Raw genomic sequence first — 21,032 nt, 5'->3', positions numbered from 1 at the left:
GCCGTTATGCATCTTGTTCCCTTAACATGTACCGATTCTTGGCATTGCTTCTCATGCACCTGACACTCACTCCATTGTGCTGGGCAATATGGAGACAACAGCTTCCGTTTCAGTTAACGCCACAGTCAATACCACCTACAGTCGTTATCGTGGATCAAATCGATACACAACCACCTACAGCTGATATGCAACAACAACAGCAGCAGCATTCATTTACTTTGCAGTCTGTGTACCATCATGCATCTTCTTCAGGTCCTATTCCCGGCCTCTTTCGCAGACATTCTATATCCAAAGATACTTTCAGCACGCAAGAGGCATCCCAACAACAACAACGATACGATCTTCAATCGTTGTCAGGCACTACCTATCGACCCGTATCCCTGGGAGACGTGTTTTCAATGTATCGACATCAACGATCTTGGCTCCATACAAGTTCACCCGTGCATGTTGAATTCAAAGAAGACCATGATGGATTGCTACCGGATACCAAGCATCGACCTACAATTCTCGCTTTGGCCATGATGACGAACAATGCTTACAGCCCAGCTGATAACAGCACTGAATGGTATGATTTGGGGACGCCATGGAACGTGGTATGTTGTTGTATTCATTAGGTGAAATTTACCCCAACGCTGATGATAGTGTGTGACATAGAGCGAATCATTTGGGTGGGAATCAGATGGCATTCGTGGCCACGTGTTCAGCAATGAGGATGAATCCATTTTGATCGTCAGCATCAAAGGAACAAGTGCCGGCTTACTTGGAGGGGGCGGTTCAACTACCGACAAGGACAAGATTAATGCAAGTGTGCAGGATGATGATGACGATTGTTATTCAACCCATTGACTTGTTACATCGATGTATGTATAGGATAACCTACTCTTTTCATGCTGCTGTGCCCGTATCAGTCGAGCTTGGTCCCCGGTTTGTGATTGCTATCAAAACAACGAGTACATTTGCGAGAATCAGTGTCTTGAATCCCATATCAAAAACAGGACATTTTATTATGATCATGCATTGGTAATTGGATGGCAATAGAGCACGTACATGTAGATACTCACTCATTATTATCCTTAGGAAATCTACAAAGATGTGGCGGATCGACATCCGAATGCGACCATATGGGTGACAGGTCATTCGCTTGGTGGAGCCTTGGCAAGTCTCGTGGGACAAACATTCCTGGTGCCTACCGTCACATACGAGATACCGGGTGAACAATTGGCGGCACGCAGGCTGCATTTGCCACATGCACCGGGAGTTGAATTACCGCTTTGGCATTTTGGTCACACAGCCGACCCTATCTTTGTGGGCGCATGTAAGGTAGGACAACGAATAGCCTTGTTTTCTTTCATCATCCATCAAGCTAATTTGTATTATGCAGGGTCCTTCTAGTAGTTGTTGGTATGGGGGCTATGCAATGGAAACAAGATGCCACACTGGAAAGGTAAACGTGGTGAAGCAAAAGAAAGGATAATAAGGGAAGGTATTGACATTTTTGATCTTGGGTTTAGATGTGTGTCTGGGACACTGTAAGCGAAAAGGGATGGCGCGTTGATATTCGATCGCACAGGGTGGCCGATGTCATTGAAAATATCCTGAAACAAGATGACGAGTTCCCATTACCAGATTGTGTTGATGAAGATGAAGATTGCACAGATTGTGGGCTCTGGAACTACATCGATCCACGTGATCCTCAATAGAATCGTTTTGCTTTCGTACAACATTTACCCTATATTATTTATAAATACAAACGTATGGGTCACACTGGTTGATACATTTCAAACTTTTGGTCCGTCCGGGGAAATGAGGAGATGATCAAATGTCAGTACTAGTAGTGGTGTCAAAAATAGGTACACAGTATTATACATGTATGTAGGATAAGGGTGTTTACGCAATTGGTCCCACGTTTGCGTTATGATGCAACAGGGCTAAGCAAGTGGAAAGGGTGCGATTATTATAAATCATTTTGCATGATTTGGATCCAGTATTAAGGATACAGATCCCTCCTACGTTTGTTGTGGCGAAGTTGTCGCAGTAAAGGTTACCAAAAGAAAGGAAAAACAGGCTGTGCGTGACCCTATCACGCACAGCCCACCAGCATTTAATTGCTTGTGCTTCCTTGTTTTCTTCTTCCTTTCATACAACACAATAACAAAAATGCTCAAGGAAAAGTGTGGTGGCAGTATTGCTCGTAGCGACAGCAGCGGCGGCAGCGGCAGCAGCAGCAACCTTTTCGGATCAATCTTGTCACCTCAAGAAATTCTCATTTGTGCCACACGTGGAAATGTTTATGCCCTTTCTAAACGTGATGGTACCCCGCTGTGGAAAGTCGAATCGCCCACAGGCACAGCCATGTCAGGCATCCTTTCAATTTTTGTGGTCCCTGAATCCCGTCAAGTGTTGGTGGCGGGTGGTGGCAAAACAGCTTGTCTTGACATGACACGAGGACACACCGTGTGGATGAATAAGATGGATGTATGTAGTAATTACGGATCCTTTTAATTCACGTACAACTGATATTATGGCACACGTAGGGATGTGGTCATGAACCTGTTGGATTGACTGTGATGCCCAACAAACACCATACAACGGCTTCAGAAGGTGTCTCGCGTAGTAACAGCTATGATGATGCATCAATGCAAGATGAACAACCACCAGGATATGACGAAGTGACGCAGTCTTCGGTTGTCGTTGCATGCACCAATGGGAAATGCTTGGGTATCAACCTTCATAATGGATCGACGATTTGGGTAAGTGGATCATCCATGATATCCGTTTGACTCATTTGCTTAAGTTATGCATGTCACAAAAACAGCGATTCGATTGTCCTGGTGGTGGAGAAGAATTTCCAAATGCACTTATGGATCCACCCACGGGTCGGGTGTATATCGGCTGTGGCAAGTACGTATACTGCCTTCAAGCAAGAACAGGAGTCATCATTTGGCAAAGAAAAGTATCCAAATCAATCATTCCCGGTGGGTATATGGTCTTGGCAACAGCAAGTCATAATGCACAAGCCAATTCTTCTTTCAATCAATTCCCTGTACCCCACGTGAATGAAGAAGGTTAGTCCCATCATCCTGGGTGTACTCTCTTCTCCCATGTAATATTGCCGTTGTTGTTAATATATCATGTACGTATACATACTCCCGAATTTCAATTACAGGAAAGAAAGGTTCACATGGATCAGTCTTATATTTGCAAGCAACGGCTTCGTGTCGATAACATAGACATTAATAGAGTGATACTACTACTACAGGGGAGGGGTGGGTATTATTGGGGTTGATTATTGGGTGAAAGTGGTTCTTCTAGTAGCTGCTTTAAGGTGGCTATAAATATATCTGGAAAGTCGTCCACTTCTTTGAAGCCTTTGTGTGAGTGCTATTGTTAGTAAAAGGTAGATCCATGTGAACCACGTTTCAACTTACTGGGAAAGTAATTCACATCAATCACATGATATTCTCCTGTTGTGGATTCCAGTAACACATCAAACCCAAAGAATGTGAGACGCTGCAAAAAAACCCCATGTTAGCTCGTATAGTTACATGTGTCCCTGATCACTCACCAGCTGTCGTTGTAAATGAGCTGCAATACGTTGGATACGTGTAGGATCCACCTTGGCCTCAACAGCATCTCGAGCAGCAGGATCCGTCACTATATGTCGTTGTTCAGATGACTCGGGATCAAATGCCTTGGGAAGCTTTTGGCTGTCAAAAAAGAGGGCTTTGGAGAATCCTAAGATTGACGTGATGATAAGTAAGATGAAAGTATTCTTCAGCCGAGACAATCCTCCTACCTTGATCGATGTTCTTGAAAGAAGGTCGAAAAAAGATGAAGACGTGATCGGGATAAGCGAAATAGACCTTGACAAGTACACCATCATGTGGAATGAATTCTTGTAATATGACAGGATCATTAGGAGTAAAATGCTGCTGCAACTGTGCCAATTCCAACGAAGAGGGGACGAGCACCATATGATGGGATCCTGATACTGCACACGCTGATTGTGGTTTACAAAAGATCTACATGGTATTGTTAGCTTGGATTAGGATTGTATATAAACAACTTACCGGGAATGTCAAATCAAGCGTGTGTAACTCATGCACATTGGCTGCATACAAGGTAGTTGGTATACGGAATAATGCTGCAAGAGGAAAGGTTAATAATGGGATCCACCCCCACCACAAATGACCAATGATGACTTGCCATGATCAGGTGAACACACATTCATTGTGCTCTTTCTATCGAGTAATTTGGCGACTTTATCCAATGGATCCACAATGCGTACGTTTGGATGACTTGAACAAAATGTCTATTGAGGTCTCATTGTCAGTGTATTGCATGGATAGGACACATACATACACACACACACTTACTTGGAATCGTTCATATTCGGCCTGGGCATTCTTATCTCCTGCTTTGGCTCTGGCAACAATATCGCTCACTTTATGTACAACCATATCCAACGGCATTTGGTCCTCAATGGGCCTTGACAGATCGAGGTCGACAAAGTTCAAACCAGAGGATCTAATGGTGGTGCTCCTCCATTTAACGTCAAGATCCTTATACAGCACCTTCCACTACACTCTACCTTGCATGCTTTGAAATGTCAACTAGACGCGATTGCTTGAGCTTCTTGGTACTGAACACCATGCCAATCGTTTGTGTTGCTGTCATTGCGGAAAAGAGAAGGAGAAGAACAAAGAAGCGGATCATCCATCGCTGCAGCACAACATCTTTGCCGATATCATCGTTATCGTCACTCACCATTATGATCACAGCAACCAATTGTTGTCATGGATACTGGGAATAGAGTGCACTCGATGCTGGTTGTGGGATTAAACAACATGAGACGGTATGATGATGTGGTCTAATAATGATAATGTTGCTAGACCAGTGGTACTGATGTAGTTTTATCTTTATTAGGTTGACGTAATGAAAAGATACTACTCTGTAGTAACCATGCCAACGTGACCCAAGTGATCTTCAAGGTAGGCATGTGCGTAATGATGGGTAATGATGGATGGCGATGGTAATGATGATGGTTTCAAAGGTCACACACACCAAAAGAGCACCAGCTTATACAAAGCGAAGCGAAGCGGAGTGGTCTTTTTGTTGTATTTTCTTTCACTTACACACACACACCATGAGCGACGACGAAGGATTTGCAGGCGATCTCTTTGGGGTAAAGTAGGGTGGCTCATGGCGTCAAGGACTTGGCCATTGCTAACGAGATCCTGTAGGCTGAAGAAGAAGAGGTCTCGATTCCCGAGCCGACGACCGAGATCTATACCCGTGGCGATGAACGTGAGTAGTGTGAGTGATACGAGGATAAAGAAGGAAGAGGGTACTAAGAAGATGATGGATGATGATAGATAATCAACCCAAGACCTTGAATATTCGACTTGTTGGATCACATCCTCTTTGGGCCCATCATTTATGGAACGCATCCAAGGTGTTTGCACGCTTTTTCGATGACAACAAGGAGCTATGCCGTGACAAGACGATTCTCGAGTTGGGTGCTGGTGGTGCATTACCAAGTTTAGTGGCTGCAGCCAATGGAGCATCCAAAGTGGTGATCACCGATTATCCGGACAAGGAATTGATTGACAACATTCAATACAACGTGGATACCAATCTACCAGGCAACCAAAACGTGGCAGTACAAGGCTATGTATGGGGCACAGCAACCAACGCATTGAAAGAACAACTACCGGAAGGTCGATCCACGTACGACGTCATTATCCTCAGTGATCTCGTCTTTAATCATTCACAACATCATGCCATGTTACGCACTTGCCATGAATTACTTACACCCGATACTGGCCGTGTCTATGTTTTCTATACGCATCATCGACCTCATCTTGCCCATCGGGATGTTGAATTCTTTTCGATTGCTCAACGTCCTTACACACCCAATGTCGATCCGGATGATCGTGAAACCGTTGGCTACGGATTCGAAGCAGACCATTTCATCCAAGAAAAGATGAATGTCATGTTTGAAGAAGATCCCGGAGATGTTGAAGTACGATCCACTGTACATGGTTGGAAATTATGGCTTCCTTCAGTACCATCATCATCCTCATCATCATTACCATCCTCATCATGACCTCGCATTTTGGAGACTTTAGAGACTTTGCATTAGAGACTATCTATTAAAAGCATTTATTACAAGAAGCAACATTATGGTAGTAAGGAGGGAATGTGGGGCAATAAGTTAGAGTTGCGTCGTTTGTTGTCGCCGCCGTAATTGGCATTTCGATCGATCATTAGGGATTTTGGATGGTACAATCGGGATCATGGGTTGCAGTATGCTGTCGCTATTGCTCTGAGTGATATTCGTCGCTGTGGATAACCCTGATACAACCATATCTTGGTTTTCGAAACCATCTGGTGAGAGAGGAGGCGTAGTAATAGAGTCTTTCTTTTTATGCGGAGTCGTTCTAAACCCGTTGCCCTTGCTGGCTTGTGCGTCTTGAAGTGGTGGTGGTTGCTGCTGATCAATCATTGCACTTCCCACACTGCATATGCAACAATTCGCAATATCCTTATCCGAAGGAGTACTTGTAGTATTCTTTGAAGCATCCGTCATTGTACGTTGCAATAGGTGCTCACTAAAAGCAGACTCCACTGAAGATGATGTTGACGGATCACCATTGTCGTCTTCACCAGTGATGAATGGGTGATATTTGGCTTCCACAGGTGTCAATCGTTCTGATGGATCGATTCGCAGTATCTTTTGAAGAAAATCTACCAATAGCAACCTTAATCGCATTTCTAAAAAAATACATAGGTTAGTGATGGGATTGTATAATTCATCGCATGCTCACTTTACCTTCGTCCTTTTCAGGTTGCGTCATGTGCTTCCTTGGCATCGGATATGATAAAATCAACTCTGAAAGATCCGTGGTCGCAAAGTATTTCTTGTTGGGCTTCTCCTTTTTGTGCTGATCCATCATGTATTTCTTCATACTCTTGAGTCGATAGCAGGGATTCATATCTTCATCCGTTACGTGGTCAAAGAAACGATCGGAATGTCGCCCATGTTCAATCATGCGATCAGGTGGCATGCTATACATGTACATGTTACACACATTGTCAACATTAGTCGCCATTGGTAACTCTTTTTCTATAAATGCTTACCCAAGTGTGTCAATGATCCGTGATAATTGGTTGTACTCTGAGCTACCAGGGAAGATGGGCAACCCGAGGAAAAGCTCGGCAACTACAATAAAGACGTTAGCATTGCCAATGAAAAAGTCCCCCAACAGGGCATACTTGCCAATACATCCAAATGACCACATGTCTATTTCGGTGGAGTACTTCATGCCAATGAGAACTTCAGGAGACCGGTAGAACCGAGATTGAATGTATGTATACATGCGTTGCGATCGATGACATGCTGACCCAAAGTCGATCACCTTGATATCAGGAGCCTCTAGCCTATGGTGATAAAAAACGTCAATACTTAGCCATTCACCTCCCTTTTTTTATTGCCACTTACGTTTCCAGCAAGATATTCTCGGGTTTCAAGTCGCAATGAATGACATCGGCGAGGCGTAAAATCTCAAGCACGTCAAGGATTTGCCCTGCAAAGAGTCGAATCAGATGCGTCGACAGGCCACGGAATTTGTTTTGCTTGATCAGGTCGTAGAGGCTCACTGACAGCAGCTCAAACACCAAGCATAGATGATTCTTGTGCGTAAATGTATCCTGAAGCCTTAGAATGTGATGCTCATCATTGCGATCCCATCGATTGTTCAACTAGTAGAGCAATCTAAGTTGAATGCCATCATCATCCACCTTGTTTAACTTACATGTTTGAGGATATCAACCTCGATGAGGCTTTGTTTCAGGTAGGCTGGCTTGTTCTTAATGATCTTGACGCTGACAAGTTCACCCGTTTCTATGACCCTGCATTTGACTACTTGACCAAAGGTCCCTGATCCAAGCATCTCTTTGACAATGTATCTGATGTAGTAATCGAGTTGTGATCAATCTCCATTGGATGATAATACCATTCCATCAAGACCATCTTACCTTTGCCCTTTACCATTCACATCGGAGAGAACATCATTGACATAAATGATATAGTCGCTGTTTTCATTATCATAGTTGTTGTTCTTGCATCCCACACTCGGCTTGGTGAGCACTCGTTTCGGATTCAATGCTGGATCGTATCGGAATGCCGAATTCCGCCGGGAGTATGTGTCACGCAAATTGATTGTCAGAGCAACCAGCGGCTTGGTTGTTGCATGGATACATGTGTAAGTGATATAGGCTTTGACGTTGTACGACATACAATTACAATACCTTGACATGATGATGTCGTCCACCCGAATCGTGTTGTCGCTGATGCTGCATCATATAGGTATCATGCTCTGATGTGGGAACCGGTGTGATAGACAAGTTACTGCTGTTGGATGTGGGTAAAGTAGTCGCCATAGAAGTAAGGCTTGTTTGGGGCGAAGTGGGTGAAGACACGTTGGGCAACACTTTACGCGTATGTCGAGCCGTCTTATCTCGCCATTGCGTGAAGACACCAGACCATGATTGTCGTCTTGAACATTGGGCAATGTCACCATCGACATTCACACCTTGAGTTGCACTGGTGGAATTGGTCTTGGAATGTCGTCTCGAGAAGCGTCTGTGCATGAAGAAAGGCTTTCGTTCTTGTTCTTTTTGTTGTATGTAAGAGTGTTGAGCCGAGCTTCGATTTGCAGGTGACACTGTGCAAAAGGATTGCCTTGCTTGGGAAAAAAAGATGGTGGTGTGTATGCGGGGGTAAATTGAGCCGCATGAATGGTTCTTTCTATTGTCACCGACAATCGCCAGTTTCAGCTGCTCATTTTCATTGTTTCTGATCCCTTCCCCATTAGCCCCCCACTTTTACCATAACAGTCGTTCATGCCGTGCTAATATCTACGATACCCCATCCTGACGATAATGCCTCTTTATATGAGACCAGCATATTGTTGTCGTAGTGTCTTTAATCACAAGCTGGTACAATCATCCAAACATGTAGTACAACCCCGATACAACCAAAGTGCAATAAACAAACATATCAACTTTGACTATGGTGGTGTATGTACAAGTCTGTCTCACAGGTTTCCCTCCTACCCCAAAAAAAGCATTCACGCGACCCATCTCTTTGAGACAAAGTTAATCATCGACACCAAAACTAATCATGGCTCTCATTATCCTGCAAGTATAAGCGACATTAACGTCTATTTGCAACATGATGTGATCTAGCATAATATAGGTCTTTATTTCATCCCGTATCTAAAAGACGTAATACCTAAGCATCAACACACCTAGGATCACAGAGACAATGATAGCAGGTGGACCATATTTTCGATACTACAAGACACCCAATAAGCTATCTTCCTTTTATCACGCAACAATAGGCCACTTACCAATGCTTGCAGATTCAAATGGCGTGCTTTGTCTTTGAACATTTTTGCACTATCCTTGAGCTCACCAGAATATTGACTCATCCCTATTCCGTTCCATCACATACATCCATCAACCATTTATCGATATATAAAATGCAACATCACCTTCCCACTGCATCTCCTGAACCCATCACTTACGGTCTAAGCTGTCACCACGCCATAACAAATCCTCCATGTTCTTGGTCATGATACGTGTCACATCCTGCAAGTCCTCATTCAACTTTGTAAGGTTGTTTTGTGTTCTGGTATCTTGATAGATGCGCTTTGTCTTTTGCATGAAAGTATCTACAACAACGCGACATGCTTAGTTCCCATCCTTTGCAAAGCCGTATCCTTCCACGCAACAAGGCACAACATACCAAACTTGACAAATGCATAAGGTCGCAAACCTGGCTTGTCAACTTCACTGCCATAGCTCATATTGAATTCCTTAACCAATTCTTCCAGATAGCTGAATGCCAACTTGCGAGGATAAGACTTGTCACAGATGCAGAGATAACAAGCGTTGCCTTCAATGATATAGCTAGAATAGATCAAGGAAGAGCGCGCGTTGAGGTGAGTATCATAGCCGTATCGAATCCTTTTGTTTTTCCTTCGTACTGAAACACGTAGGCACCCGATTCGATCGAACATCTCGGTTCGGAATGAGCATTGAGACGTTTGAAGATAGTCTTGGCTTGGGCTTTGTATTCGGCCAACTCGGTTTCTACCTGCAAGAGTGCGCATGTAAGGCTGATGACTTTGCATTGAGGTCCGTGTTTCTCTCACCTGTTCATCGTCCATGCTGGCAGCTAATGGAAGGCCATCGGATACACGGGCAATAATAGTCGACTTGACCATGGTGGGTATGTGTGTGTGTGTATGTGTGTGTGTGTGTATGTGTAGAAAAGAAAGTGCACCCATCCAGGGACATCCTATCGTATTTGTGGCAAATCGGCTCCGCACAGCACATCTCACATCCTCCATCAACACTTTTTCCTCCCTCAATCAGACCCTTTCCCTTCCTCTCTTTGTTCCATTATCACAGCATTCATAAGCGCGTACACCTTTACAATCCTGCATAAACCTTTCTATAACACAATGCTTCAACTCTCCACACTCGATAAAGTCCAACTCATGAAGATCATCTAGGATCATAGACATGCTTGGCCAATGCAATCCCATATTCGCTAAAGCAATCCTTTGATCCAACATCATTCACAAGAGATAGAACGGACACAAGATTGTTCCTCTCCTTTGGGCGTGAATTGTGCAAAGATGAAGTGATGGTTGTGAGGCGGGACTTGATACGCGTTGACGAATTGTATGAACGGCTTGTTGGTGTTGAATGATGATGGATGTACATGGTTGGCAGGTTGCGTAAAGGGTGATGATAGTAGCTACCATGAATAGCGTCAAGTACGATAATTGGATGCACCAATCGTTCAGGATCAGAGCAGCAAGTATAATGCACAAGTTGACAATGGATCCACTCTTTTCCACGCGTTGTATATACTCAACTCCCTCCATCCCATACACCAAACCAATATCCATATCCATATCCATATCCACAAGAAGTTGTATATATTGAAGCAAGTTGCTACGCGTAAATAAAGCTGCTTCTATACAATAGCTATCTGCTATCCACGTGACAAAGGCTGTAAGGCAAGTTGCTGCAAGTAAAGAAAGCTGTTTGAGACAATGGAGTAAAGGCCCTTGCTAATAGCAACTGCTGGAATGAATGCTATTACGAATGGTCGCGATTGAGGAGCGTGAAAGAGTGTGTGTTGTATCAAGAGACTCGTGTGTTCTAGATGAGCGACAAGAAGGCTGTGTACACGCCATGGACTTGCCATTCAGTCAAAGACAATCGGATCAAGGCAATTGTAGGATTGACATGATGGGTTGAAGCAGGACAATCGTTCGCAGGTGGCAATCGTGCATGAATGGGCCAACAGTTGAGATTGAGAGAAAGAGGCAAGAAGGTGGGAGTGGAAGAACTGGGAATTAATCAGATTGTTCTCAAGTTGAATGATACTTCTTTGTTTGGGCGTTTTTCAGTCAAATCCTCTTGGATCAAGAAAGTTGAATAATGGGCATGATGGGCTGGAGCAAGACAATCGTTCGTATGCATTGAATTGGACAACAAAGGTGAATGGGAGGAATGGGCTGCTAGCTGGCAGTTGACAACTAACATTGCGAAATAATTTTTGTGAAATTGGATGATACTTCTGTGTTTGAGCGTAACTCAACCAAATCCTCTCGGATCAAGAAAGTTGAAGGATGGGCATGATGTGCTGGAGCAGCACAATCGTTCACATGCATTGGGTTGGGAAACAATGGCAAATACCAGGAACAGGCTATCAGCTGCCAATCTATAAACTGTATTAAGCAGCGTGTAGTATCATGCATTGCCCCTTCCATTCATGCAAAGCTGCTGAGTTACACAAACACGCCCCTCTGCATCTTCGGCCGTATTATAGTCATACTACTTGACAATGAACAACTATCCCTTATCATATAGCATCACGCACACAACATAAAGACGCCCATATCTCAAGATTTTACAATGAAACGTGGGGTTTTTATTAGAGCAATGGGCTCGGCTTGGCCAACAGCACCTTGTGTGAAAGTTTCACGTTCAATGTCGCAAACAGCCCAAAAAATATTTTTGGGCCGTCGTCGTCGAAGAGGTTGACCCCTGGATCCAGTTTGGCTGGTAGCAACATTGCGAAATCTGGGATTGGCAAGCTTGATCGTGAAACTGGCACCCAAGGTGCAGTTGGCCAAGCTGAGCCCATTGCTCTAATAAAAACCCCACGCTTCATTGTAAAGTTCGGAGATACAGCCACCTTTATGTTTGTAAGCGTGATGCTATATGAAAAGTGGTCTTTGTTCATTGTCAAGTAGCTAGACCCTGGAGAGCCAAAGATGCAGAAGGACCTCTTTGGGTAACTCAGCTAAAAAGTCAGGACTTCAGGGACAATGCATGAAAGGTACGCAACCCTCACTTTTATGTCATACATTGGCAGCTAATAGCCACTTTTGTGCATTCCCAACTTTTGTGCATTCTATCGTAGGTGGACGATGCTCCAGTTTAGACATTCATTTTCCATACTAGCAAGTTGATCCGAGCTGATTTGGTTGAGTTACGCTCACACAAGATTACATCGGTTGAGCCTACATCGAGCGTGCTTTATGTCCAGAGTGATGTAATCTCTCTTGACTACAGCTCAGCCAAATCAGCTCGGATCAACCTACTTTAATCATGGAAATGAATGTTCAGAGCAGGGCATCGTTCCCATGCAGTGGATCTCGCAACAATGTTGACTGGATAAAAGTGGCCGTTAGCTAGCAATACATGCCTGTTCCTAGATGATCTATAAAGTATCATACATTGACCCTTTCATTCATGCAAATCGCATGTGTTACACAACACGACCCTCTGCATCTTTTGCTCTGCCAGGGTCCACCTACTTGACAATGAACAAAGACCACTCTTCTTATAGCATCACACTTACAAACATAAAGGTGCCTGTATCTCCAAACTTTACAATGAAACGTGGGGTTTTTATTAGCGCAATGGGCTCGGCTTGGCCAACAGCACCTTGTGTGAAAGTTTCACGTTCAATGTCGCAACTAGCCCAAAAAATATTTTTGGTCGTCGTCGAAGAGGTCGACCCCCGGATCCAGTTTGGCTGGTAGCGACATTGCGAAATCTGGGATTGCCCACGATGAACTTCATACTTTAACACAAGATTCCTTTGACCCCGACCTCACTTTTATGTCATACATTGGCAGCTAATAGCCACTTTTGTGCATTCCCAACTTTTGTGCATTCTATCGTAGGTGGACGATGCTCCTGCTCTAGACATTCATTTCCATGATTAAAGTAGGTTGATCCGAGCTGATTTGGTTGAGTTACGCTCACACAAGATTACATCGGTTGAGCTACATCGAGCGTGCTTTATGTCCAGAGTGATGTAATCTCTCTTTGACTACAGCTCAGCCAAATCAGCTCGGATCAACCTACTTTAATCATGGAAATGAATGTCTAGAGCAGGGCATCGTTCCCATGCAGTGGATCTCGCAACAATGTTGACTGGATAAAAGTGGCCGTTAGCTAGCAATACATGCCTGTTCCTAGATGATCTATAAAGTAATTATACATTGACCCTTTCATTCATGCAAACGTAGCTGTGTTACACAACACGACCCTCTGCATCTTTTGCTCTGCCAGGGTCCACCTACTTGACAATGAACAAAGACCACTCTTCTTATAGCATCACACTTACAAACATAAAGGTGCCTGTATCTCCAAACTTTACAATGAAACGTGGGGTTTTTATTAGCGCAATGGGCTCGGCTTGGCCAACAGCACCTTGTGTGAAAGTTTCACGTTCAATGTCGCAACTAGCCCAAAAAATATTTTTTTGGTCGTCGTCGAAGAGGTCGACCCCCGGATCCAGTTTGGCTGGTAGCGACATTGCGAAATCTGGGATTGCCCACGATGAACTTCATACTTTAACACAAGATTCCTTTGACCCCGACGAGCACATTGCTCTAATAAAAACCCCACGTTTCATTGTAAAGTTTGGAGATACAGGCACCTTTATGTTTTACCTATGCTGTAAGCGTGATGCTATATGAAAAGAGGTCTTTGCTCATTGTCGAGTAGCTCGACCCTGATAGATCCAAAGATGTAGAATGTCGTGTTTGTGTAACAATTGATTTTGCATGACTGGAAGGGTCAATGTATGATACTTTATGCATGCAGCTCATGTTACAATAGAGGTAGTCTCGCAATGTAAACATAGATGAAGGAGAAAAGGAGATCTTAACGTGGCTGTGTAAACGTGTAAACTCATTACTCCATACGTAGTCATAAATAAATCACGAGTTTACGAGAAAAGCGAGCAACCTAGGCCGCTAGCTTATGGATTACAAGAAAGAATAGATGCAATTGTATTACAAAAAAGGGATTATATTATAAGAGATTAAGCAAGGAAAGCGTATGCGGTTGTCAAGAGAGCAACAAGCGTGGTGGACCAGCCGCCGACGACAAAGGAGCTCGAAGCAGCACCCTCCATGGTGAATGCATCACCAGTATAAGTAATAGCAGGGTTGGGTCTAGGAGCAGTTTCATCCCAAGTGCAGTTCTTGGGATCAGTATAATAGACGGATTCATTCAAGGCCACGTTACGCAACCAATAGCGCTTGAAATCGGACGTGGGTGCTGATGGGTTGACGGCATTGATAACATCTGCCAAAAGAGCATCACCAAAGACAACGGCACCAGAGAACCAATCATAACCACCAGAAGGAGTCATGATACCATCCTCACGGTAAACAGCCTTGTTGGTCACAAACTTGTAGGTTCCATCATCCTTGATACCATAGGCCTTCAACAAATCATCCATGGTAGTAGCCACGTACGTCTCATCAATAACCACATCCACATCGGTGATGGCTTTCAAGAATTCGGCATTATCAAAAAATTGCAATTGGCTGCTGTTGAGCATGCGTGCACCTAACAATGCATATCAATAAGGAATCCCAATACTGAGAGAGAGCCCTTGACGTCTTTTACTTACCAGCATCCTCGGTCAATTGGGCCTTGTAGCTAGCGGTGCTCACGTTCCAGCTAGCCTTGTTGCCATTGTATTGGCTGGGAGCATCATACATGGTCCATGCAACCAATGGCTTTTCATCATCGCTATAGTGGCTCGATGCTTCCTTCAAGTTGTTGTAGTTGGTGGTGATGTTGGCAATAATATCGTTGGCCAAGGATTCAAGGTTGAAGAAAGCTGCATAGTAACCGATCCATGCAGCACGCTAAAACATAGCAACGTATTAGGTTGATCCATCATCTCCCATTAAATGCTGCTCACTTACACCAAGGATATCAGGTTCATACGATTGGGCGGTAGCTACGGTTTCATCGGTGGTGTAGTAGCTGGTACCAAATTGAATTTGCACAGCATTGGCTTGTTCGTTGGCAAGGGTAACGTTGGTAGTCGACATTTCGGTCACGTTGGATGACTCTTGTCGGTACTTTTGGAAGCAGCTTGATGTAACGCTTGAAGCATCGGCAACAAGGTGGATGGATTCGGCAACACCCAAGACCTGAAAAACCTCTATGTCAGCCTTTGCTTGATACGAGCCATCATTGTGTGCCTACCTCAAGATAAGGGACAACGGTTGTTTCGAGAGCAGCAACACTGGTCAAGGGAACATTGTATACGGCTGTACCCTGGGGAACCGATGGTGCTGTCGTGCCACATTGTACCAAGTAGTACTGCTTCTCGTTACGGTGATCAGTAATGACCTTGTAGTTGTTGTGGTATTCAATGGCAAAGTATTTGGCTTCATCCTCCTCGCCTATTTAAACAAATCACATATGTTTGTATGTTTGTACAATGCGTCCAGGGGTTTTGTTATACTTACGAGTGTTGAGCTTTTCGGGGAAATAGTCGGTATTGGCATCAAAGTTGGTCACGCATTGACCGTCTTTGAGATTTTGTGCGGTGACATGAATACCCGCAAATGCCAAGCAAGCAATGCCAGCTGCTGCTACTCGATGCAAACGGGTCATTGGATAAAGAAAAAGAACAAGAGGTGTAAACGAAAGAGAAGAGAAGGTTTTTCTTTTTTCGGTTCGAGGATTAAAGTGATACACCGCAGAACCAGAAAACGACTTTGGATTGGGTGGCTTACGTGCAACGTTGCACCACGAGGTAGTTTGGTATAGATGCGCGCCTCAAGCAGATTGACAAATAGGATTGCTCGAATGCCACGCTCATCTTGAAAAGAGAGATGAAAACATCTTTTCAATGACAAGAGCCGCCGCTGCATCATCACAATGATCCCATGTTGCTATCGCCACTGTACATGTTTAATATGGTCACATGCCTATGCTTGTATACGTTCATGTGAGAATACTCTTATGCGTGTGAGAGAGCGAGGTTGGATCAGTGTAATGAAAAAATGCCTTGTGGTCATTTGCATACAAGTGGATCGGAAGGAGTCGGTGACGTCTTGGGATTGCTTTTTTCAAAGAAGACAGTCCATAGGCAAACAAAAAAGACTTTTCATGCTAATGCCAGCAATACGACACTAGTGAATACCATTGTCCTATAAGCATGCCGTATGGCTTTACGCGAAAAATGCACCCGCACGTTTATAATAGAGCGGGTCATGAGACAAGCTCAGATGCGTGTATATGTGTAAAAAAAGTGTGACCATGTCTGAGCTCGTAAGCCAACTTAAAACCAGCTCACACCTGTGATCCTCGCTGTTCCTCCCTTCTCTAATCGTCTAATTTCAAGAGTAAGTCAGCCTACCAATTCATCCATACCACCACCCCATCCATCCTTTGATATACCCATCCATCCATCCACTCATTCATCCATCCACATGCCCATCCATTCATCCATTCATCCATTCCATCATTTATTTTCATCGCATACTAATTCACCTCTTTTGATTTAACAGTGAGAGGTAAATGGAGAAAGAAAAGACAAAGACGTCTCAAGGCCAAGAGAAAAAAGATGAGAGCCAGATCCAAATAAGCGTATCGCTCCGTTGACAACAACACTCACACGTTTGATGGCCATCGCATGTTCAAGACTGTTCAACGATTTCCAGTGCTCACCACGTCGGGTCATTTTTTCAAGTCTATCGATGTTCTCTTCAGCGTGTTCTCCATGCAATAAAATCATCATTGTTTAACAATGTATAATATAATGGACGTGTATATGAGTTTCATTCGGAAGGGAATCAAGGGGGAAATGACAATGGATGCAGGATTATTGTGTTATGGAAAAGCGGGTGAATGGTGGGAGAGTGCTCTGTATGGGTGGGTTGGAGTATTGAAGGGTAGGGATATGGGCAGGTGAAGAAGAAGGGTAAGTAAACAGGGGAATTCAAGTATATTACATGTTGTGAAGAGAGCTATGTGAAAAGGCGACCTACTGGATTGCTCGTTTGACCATCTTTGTATAAATCATAGTGTAAGTTGAAATGATGTCAAAACACGATTTGATTATCACACATACCTCTTTGGCCCAACGTGCGGTTTCTCTGGTTGTTATCCCATAATGGCGATCGGTCTTGGCCTCTCGAATCAAATGCATAACCCAATCCGTTTGTAACAGTTGCTTCAGCTGGGGACCAAAGGTGTCTGCAAGATCGCCTATCAAACCAACCATGGCTCTCGTAAGGTCATCCGAACGATGGATATCTTGTGCATCATCATGAAGTAGTTGGAATATGCTTGGCATGAATTGGAGAAGATTTCCCACTAAGTTATACGTGTAAGTCTCATGACAGGTGCATCGAATAAAGAAAACCCGTACCTTTTTGTGTACCATTAAATCCTTGAACAATGCCGACATAGGCTTCAATCACGCCTTCGTGTAAAGTGTTGACATAATCAATCATTTCATAGTTGTCCTTTGCAGAACGCATACTGCCAGCTTGTTGGAGAACAACCATGACCACGTCAAGGTAGGGTTCAAACTTGTCATTGGTGGCTAGAGCCATGTCGCCAAAACATGATAGAATATTGGGTTTGACGGCGCGATGTAGTGTTGGGCTCTGTAGATCGGCAACAAGTAGCTGCATAAATGTGTTGCAATATGGCGTGATGACTTCACCTAGTGCTCGGGATAGGTCGCCAACAAGGCCAACAGCAATGGAGCAAAGTTGGTATTCGGCCGTATTTTGGAGGGCTGTGTATAAAGTTGGCATAAAAGGTTCTGCGTATCGTACAAAGTCATTCTCCAAGGCGTTGATCATGGCACCCACAGCCAAAAGTGCATCCTCAGCTGTCGTCGATTGCTTCGATGCGTTGCTCAGAAGTTGCAAAAGAGCTGTCATGATGCGATCCGATATCGACATGATGTTCTTTGATAAACGGCGTATGCAATTCTACAAAAGATCCAATTAACATGTGCCGCTTGATTGGTTTGTCATACTCACTGTAAGGAGACCAAGAAGATTCGATTGTAATTCATTGTGTTCTATACGTTGATCCGCACCAACAAGTTCATTCTATGATAACGTTATTATCAATATGCATGCAACAGGTCGAATGATTGTATACAGCATCATACCTCCATAGCAATGGATGCTTCCAATCGATCGAGGATAGTGAGCGCAATTTGTTCAACAATGGAGATACAATCCTTTTTACAGAGATTAATCATCGCTCGTAAGACAAACAGGGTTTGAATCACTTACATTAGCTGAGAACATGACGAGGGACGATGTGGCTTCATAGGCTGATGTTCTACCATTGGCTTCATTTGTCGCGTGCTCCGTAAATTGTAAGAGAGCCTTGGTAGTGTCTTCAAAGTACATGGAGAGAGGAGACGTAGGCGTATCGTTGCCGATTGCCGGTCCGGTTTGCTCTGCCAGATTCATCAATGCCCAGCAACAATTTCCAACGATACGAGGATTATCTTGCAGACCAAGTACAAGTGCCGAAATCAATTCACGAAGATGTATCTCAGGCTTGATGCAACCAATCAATATTTCACAGACCCTTCCCAACGTCCAAGCAACGGTATCCTTGACTTGTACCATAGGATCGGTCATCATGCCAATGAGTGTTGGTAGTGCATGGTCGACAAGCGGCATAATGACTGCTACATCAGGGCCATCAAGAATCGATCCAAACGCCATCACAGCTGCTTCACGATAATGCCAATCGGTATTTTGTATATTGCTCTCCACAAATGGCACAATGGGTCCAATGATGGCGTTGCGTACACACTGAGCGTATAATGTAAGGCATGTTGCAGCAGCCATGGATACGTTCCACTCATCCTCATCGGCATCCTCCTCTTGCTTGGTCAATAGCCACAGTAACACCGGAAGTACATCGTTCATGGCAGCTTCAGCGAAATTGTACAAGTTGCGCTCGGGAGTCAAACCAAATTCAACAGCCTAGAGGATTCAACTTTAGTCATGGATATCTCTCCATCACCACATTTACATACCTCAAGTGCCGCCTCCTTTAAACCAATTTCTTCCTCGCATACTGTAGACCAGAACTCGATAGCCTGAAGAGCAACCTTCTCCTCTGAATGATTCATACCAGCAACAGTGAGCTAAAATAAGGTTGTAACTACTATCAGTATGTTGTCCTTCAAATGTATACTCCATATAACCTTACCCCAAACAACGCCTTCTCCATGTAAAACTGCATCTTGTCGTAGTAGAGTTGCATGATTCGAACAAGGCATTCAAACGCTGCTTCTGTAACTTCTTCTGATTCGCTTTGGGTGGCCTCACAGACTACTTGCATGATAAAGTTCCTTTCCCCCTATCACCGAAAGATAAGAATGCCGCCATTTTCCCAAGTAGATATCATCCTACCTCACGTTCGAAATTGCTTCTCACAAATTCGAGAGAATTGATCAAGGCACGAAGAGCTGCGAGTCTAACTTCTGAGCTACATTGACACAAAGATGATGTTAGCAATCTAGATAACCATCCCTCTTCTCCTTTTTTTGATTTTGATTTACTTTTGTTCCTCCTTGCGAGCACCTTGGACAACAGCAGTCAAGATTTCATTTGATTGAGCCGCGAGAACAATGGGGTTCTAAAATACATGTCAATGATCATAAATACAAGAGCCTTATCATTGACCACAAGCTTACCGTAGCTTCACAGACATAACCAATAGCTTCCAAGGTGGACGTCTTGAGATCCGCGTTATCGGTACCAGTAACATTGTCCAACAAGAGGCGAATAAGGTCGGGCCATTGTCCCATCGGAAGTTCAATCTCGGCAATCGCTGCTATCACCTACAATGAGCGAATCATCCATCAGTCATTGTGCCCTGTACTAAGATGAAGGGATCATATGATCACCTGTCCTGCAATCCTCCCGACTTGTTTTGTTGTTGCAGTTAGTGATAAAAGGGCCTAGAGATACTCAATCAATGAATACATGATTCATGCTTCATCCATCCATAATGTCAAACGTTTCTTACCCCTTGCTTGATTTGAGCTCTTGAGTTCTCATCCAATGCCAACCATCTTTTTGCTTGCTCCTCTTTACGTGCGTATTCCTTTACAACATAGTGTTAAGATCATCGATCCACTCTTATCCTCCTTCATTTACCTTTGCAGATAAACTGTTTTTGATCGCTAGACCTGCAGCCATGCGAATAGCAGGATCTCCATCGGTGTTTGTAAGCTGCTGAATCAATACATTTGCATAGGACGCCTAAAGGATACCACCACATAGACACACATGAGCTACACTGATCTATCGTTGCTTGGAAAGCCAAGTGGTTCAGCTTACATAGTTCTCTTGCGCGAAACGTTCTAATTGCTGAGTAGCTTCTTCGCGAAGGGTGCGATCTATGACGACATTTTGTCAACAAGTGTCAAGTGGATCGGCAGGATCGATGCTATGCTTGAATGGCTTACCAGGAGAAAGAGAATGGGCTAAGAGATTGGCACTATCCATGACAAGAGTATGCGGAGGAGTAAAAAATAGACAATGTGTAAAGAGGAAAAGAGAAGAAGAAATAAAAAGGTTCAAAGAACTTGGGGCCCGCTCGATACAAAGAGCAGCTTCACA

General features: G+C 43.9%; 8 protein-coding genes across 8 annotated transcripts; 3 read left to right on the top strand and 5 right to left on the bottom strand.

The window, feature by feature from the left end:
• Positions 1-53: 53 nt before the first annotated feature.
• On the top strand, positions 54-1,700 carry O0I10_009184 (uncharacterized protein; the record flags this gene model as incomplete). The annotated part of the gene is made up of 6 exons (XM_058489181.1): positions 54-593; positions 655-801; positions 871-1,020; positions 1,078-1,320; positions 1,382-1,444; positions 1,512-1,700. The coding sequence occupies 6 exons, from the start codon at positions 54-56 to the stop codon at positions 1,698-1,700; spliced, it is 1,332 nt and encodes a 443-aa protein (XP_058340062.1).
• A 457-nt stretch (positions 1,701-2,157) lies between these two features.
• On the top strand, positions 2,158-3,070 carry O0I10_009183 (uncharacterized protein; the record flags this gene model as incomplete). The annotated part of the gene is made up of 3 exons (XM_058489180.1): positions 2,158-2,475; positions 2,535-2,750; positions 2,816-3,070. 3 exons carry the CDS (start codon positions 2,158-2,160, stop codon positions 3,068-3,070), a joined length of 789 nt encoding a protein of 262 aa, XP_058340061.1.
• A 203-nt stretch (positions 3,071-3,273) lies between these two features.
• Positions 3,274-4,677, bottom strand: O0I10_009182 (uncharacterized protein; the record flags this gene model as incomplete). Its single annotated transcript, XM_058489179.1, has 8 exons — positions 3,274-3,368; positions 3,429-3,510; positions 3,566-3,735; positions 3,797-4,022; positions 4,071-4,144; positions 4,207-4,312; positions 4,377-4,527; positions 4,592-4,677. 8 exons carry the CDS (start codon positions 4,675-4,677, stop codon positions 3,274-3,276), a joined length of 990 nt encoding a protein of 329 aa, XP_058340060.1.
• Positions 4,678-5,146: 469 nt separating this feature from the next.
• O0I10_009181 (uncharacterized protein) lies at positions 5,147-6,109 on the top strand (the record flags this gene model as incomplete). Its single annotated transcript, XM_058489178.1, has 3 exons — positions 5,147-5,185; positions 5,244-5,307; positions 5,376-6,109. The coding sequence occupies 3 exons, from the start codon at positions 5,147-5,149 to the stop codon at positions 6,107-6,109; spliced, it is 837 nt and encodes a 278-aa protein (XP_058340059.1).
• A 108-nt stretch (positions 6,110-6,217) lies between these two features.
• O0I10_009180 (uncharacterized protein) lies at positions 6,218-8,655 on the bottom strand (the record flags this gene model as incomplete). Its single annotated transcript, XM_058489177.1, has 8 exons — positions 6,218-6,777; positions 6,836-7,071; positions 7,144-7,225; positions 7,283-7,443; positions 7,505-7,764; positions 7,818-7,971; positions 8,041-8,243; positions 8,314-8,655. 8 exons carry the CDS (start codon positions 8,653-8,655, stop codon positions 6,218-6,220), a joined length of 1,998 nt encoding a protein of 665 aa, XP_058340058.1.
• A 627-nt stretch (positions 8,656-9,282) lies between these two features.
• O0I10_009179 (uncharacterized protein) lies at positions 9,283-10,295 on the bottom strand (the record flags this gene model as incomplete). Its single annotated transcript, XM_058489176.1, has 6 exons — positions 9,283-9,360; positions 9,417-9,499; positions 9,594-9,740; positions 9,815-9,978; positions 10,056-10,165; positions 10,224-10,295. 6 exons carry the CDS (start codon positions 10,293-10,295, stop codon positions 9,283-9,285), a joined length of 654 nt encoding a protein of 217 aa, XP_058340057.1.
• Positions 10,296-14,431: 4,136 nt separating this feature from the next.
• O0I10_009178 (uncharacterized protein) lies at positions 14,432-16,029 on the bottom strand (the record flags this gene model as incomplete). The annotated part of the gene is made up of 5 exons (XM_058489175.1): positions 14,432-14,964; positions 15,029-15,269; positions 15,330-15,560; positions 15,616-15,815; positions 15,882-16,029. 5 exons carry the CDS (start codon positions 16,027-16,029, stop codon positions 14,432-14,434), a joined length of 1,353 nt encoding a protein of 450 aa, XP_058340056.1.
• Positions 16,030-17,404: 1,375 nt separating this feature from the next.
• O0I10_009177 (uncharacterized protein) lies at positions 17,405-20,918 on the bottom strand (the record flags this gene model as incomplete). Its single annotated transcript, XM_058489174.1, has 16 exons — positions 17,405-17,428; positions 17,492-17,736; positions 17,792-18,365; positions 18,417-18,488; positions 18,551-18,622; positions 18,678-19,385; positions 19,439-19,549; positions 19,615-19,764; positions 19,818-19,893; positions 19,967-20,043; positions 20,102-20,248; positions 20,315-20,368; positions 20,437-20,514; positions 20,568-20,672; positions 20,751-20,809; positions 20,879-20,918. The coding sequence occupies 16 exons, from the start codon at positions 20,916-20,918 to the stop codon at positions 17,405-17,407; spliced, it is 2,592 nt and encodes an 863-aa protein (XP_058340055.1).
• Positions 20,919-21,032: the final 114 nt, after the last annotated feature.

This window comes from Lichtheimia ornata (genome assembly GCF_029851405.1).
Source record: "Lichtheimia ornata isolate CBS 291.66 chromosome Unknown scaffold00052, whole genome shotgun sequence".
Lineage (NCBI taxonomy): Eukaryota > Fungi > Mucoromycota > Mucoromycetes > Mucorales > Lichtheimiaceae > Lichtheimia > Lichtheimia ornata.
The sequence above is the reverse complement of the archived record's forward strand: the minus strand, read 5'-3'. Positions and strand labels throughout refer to the sequence as shown.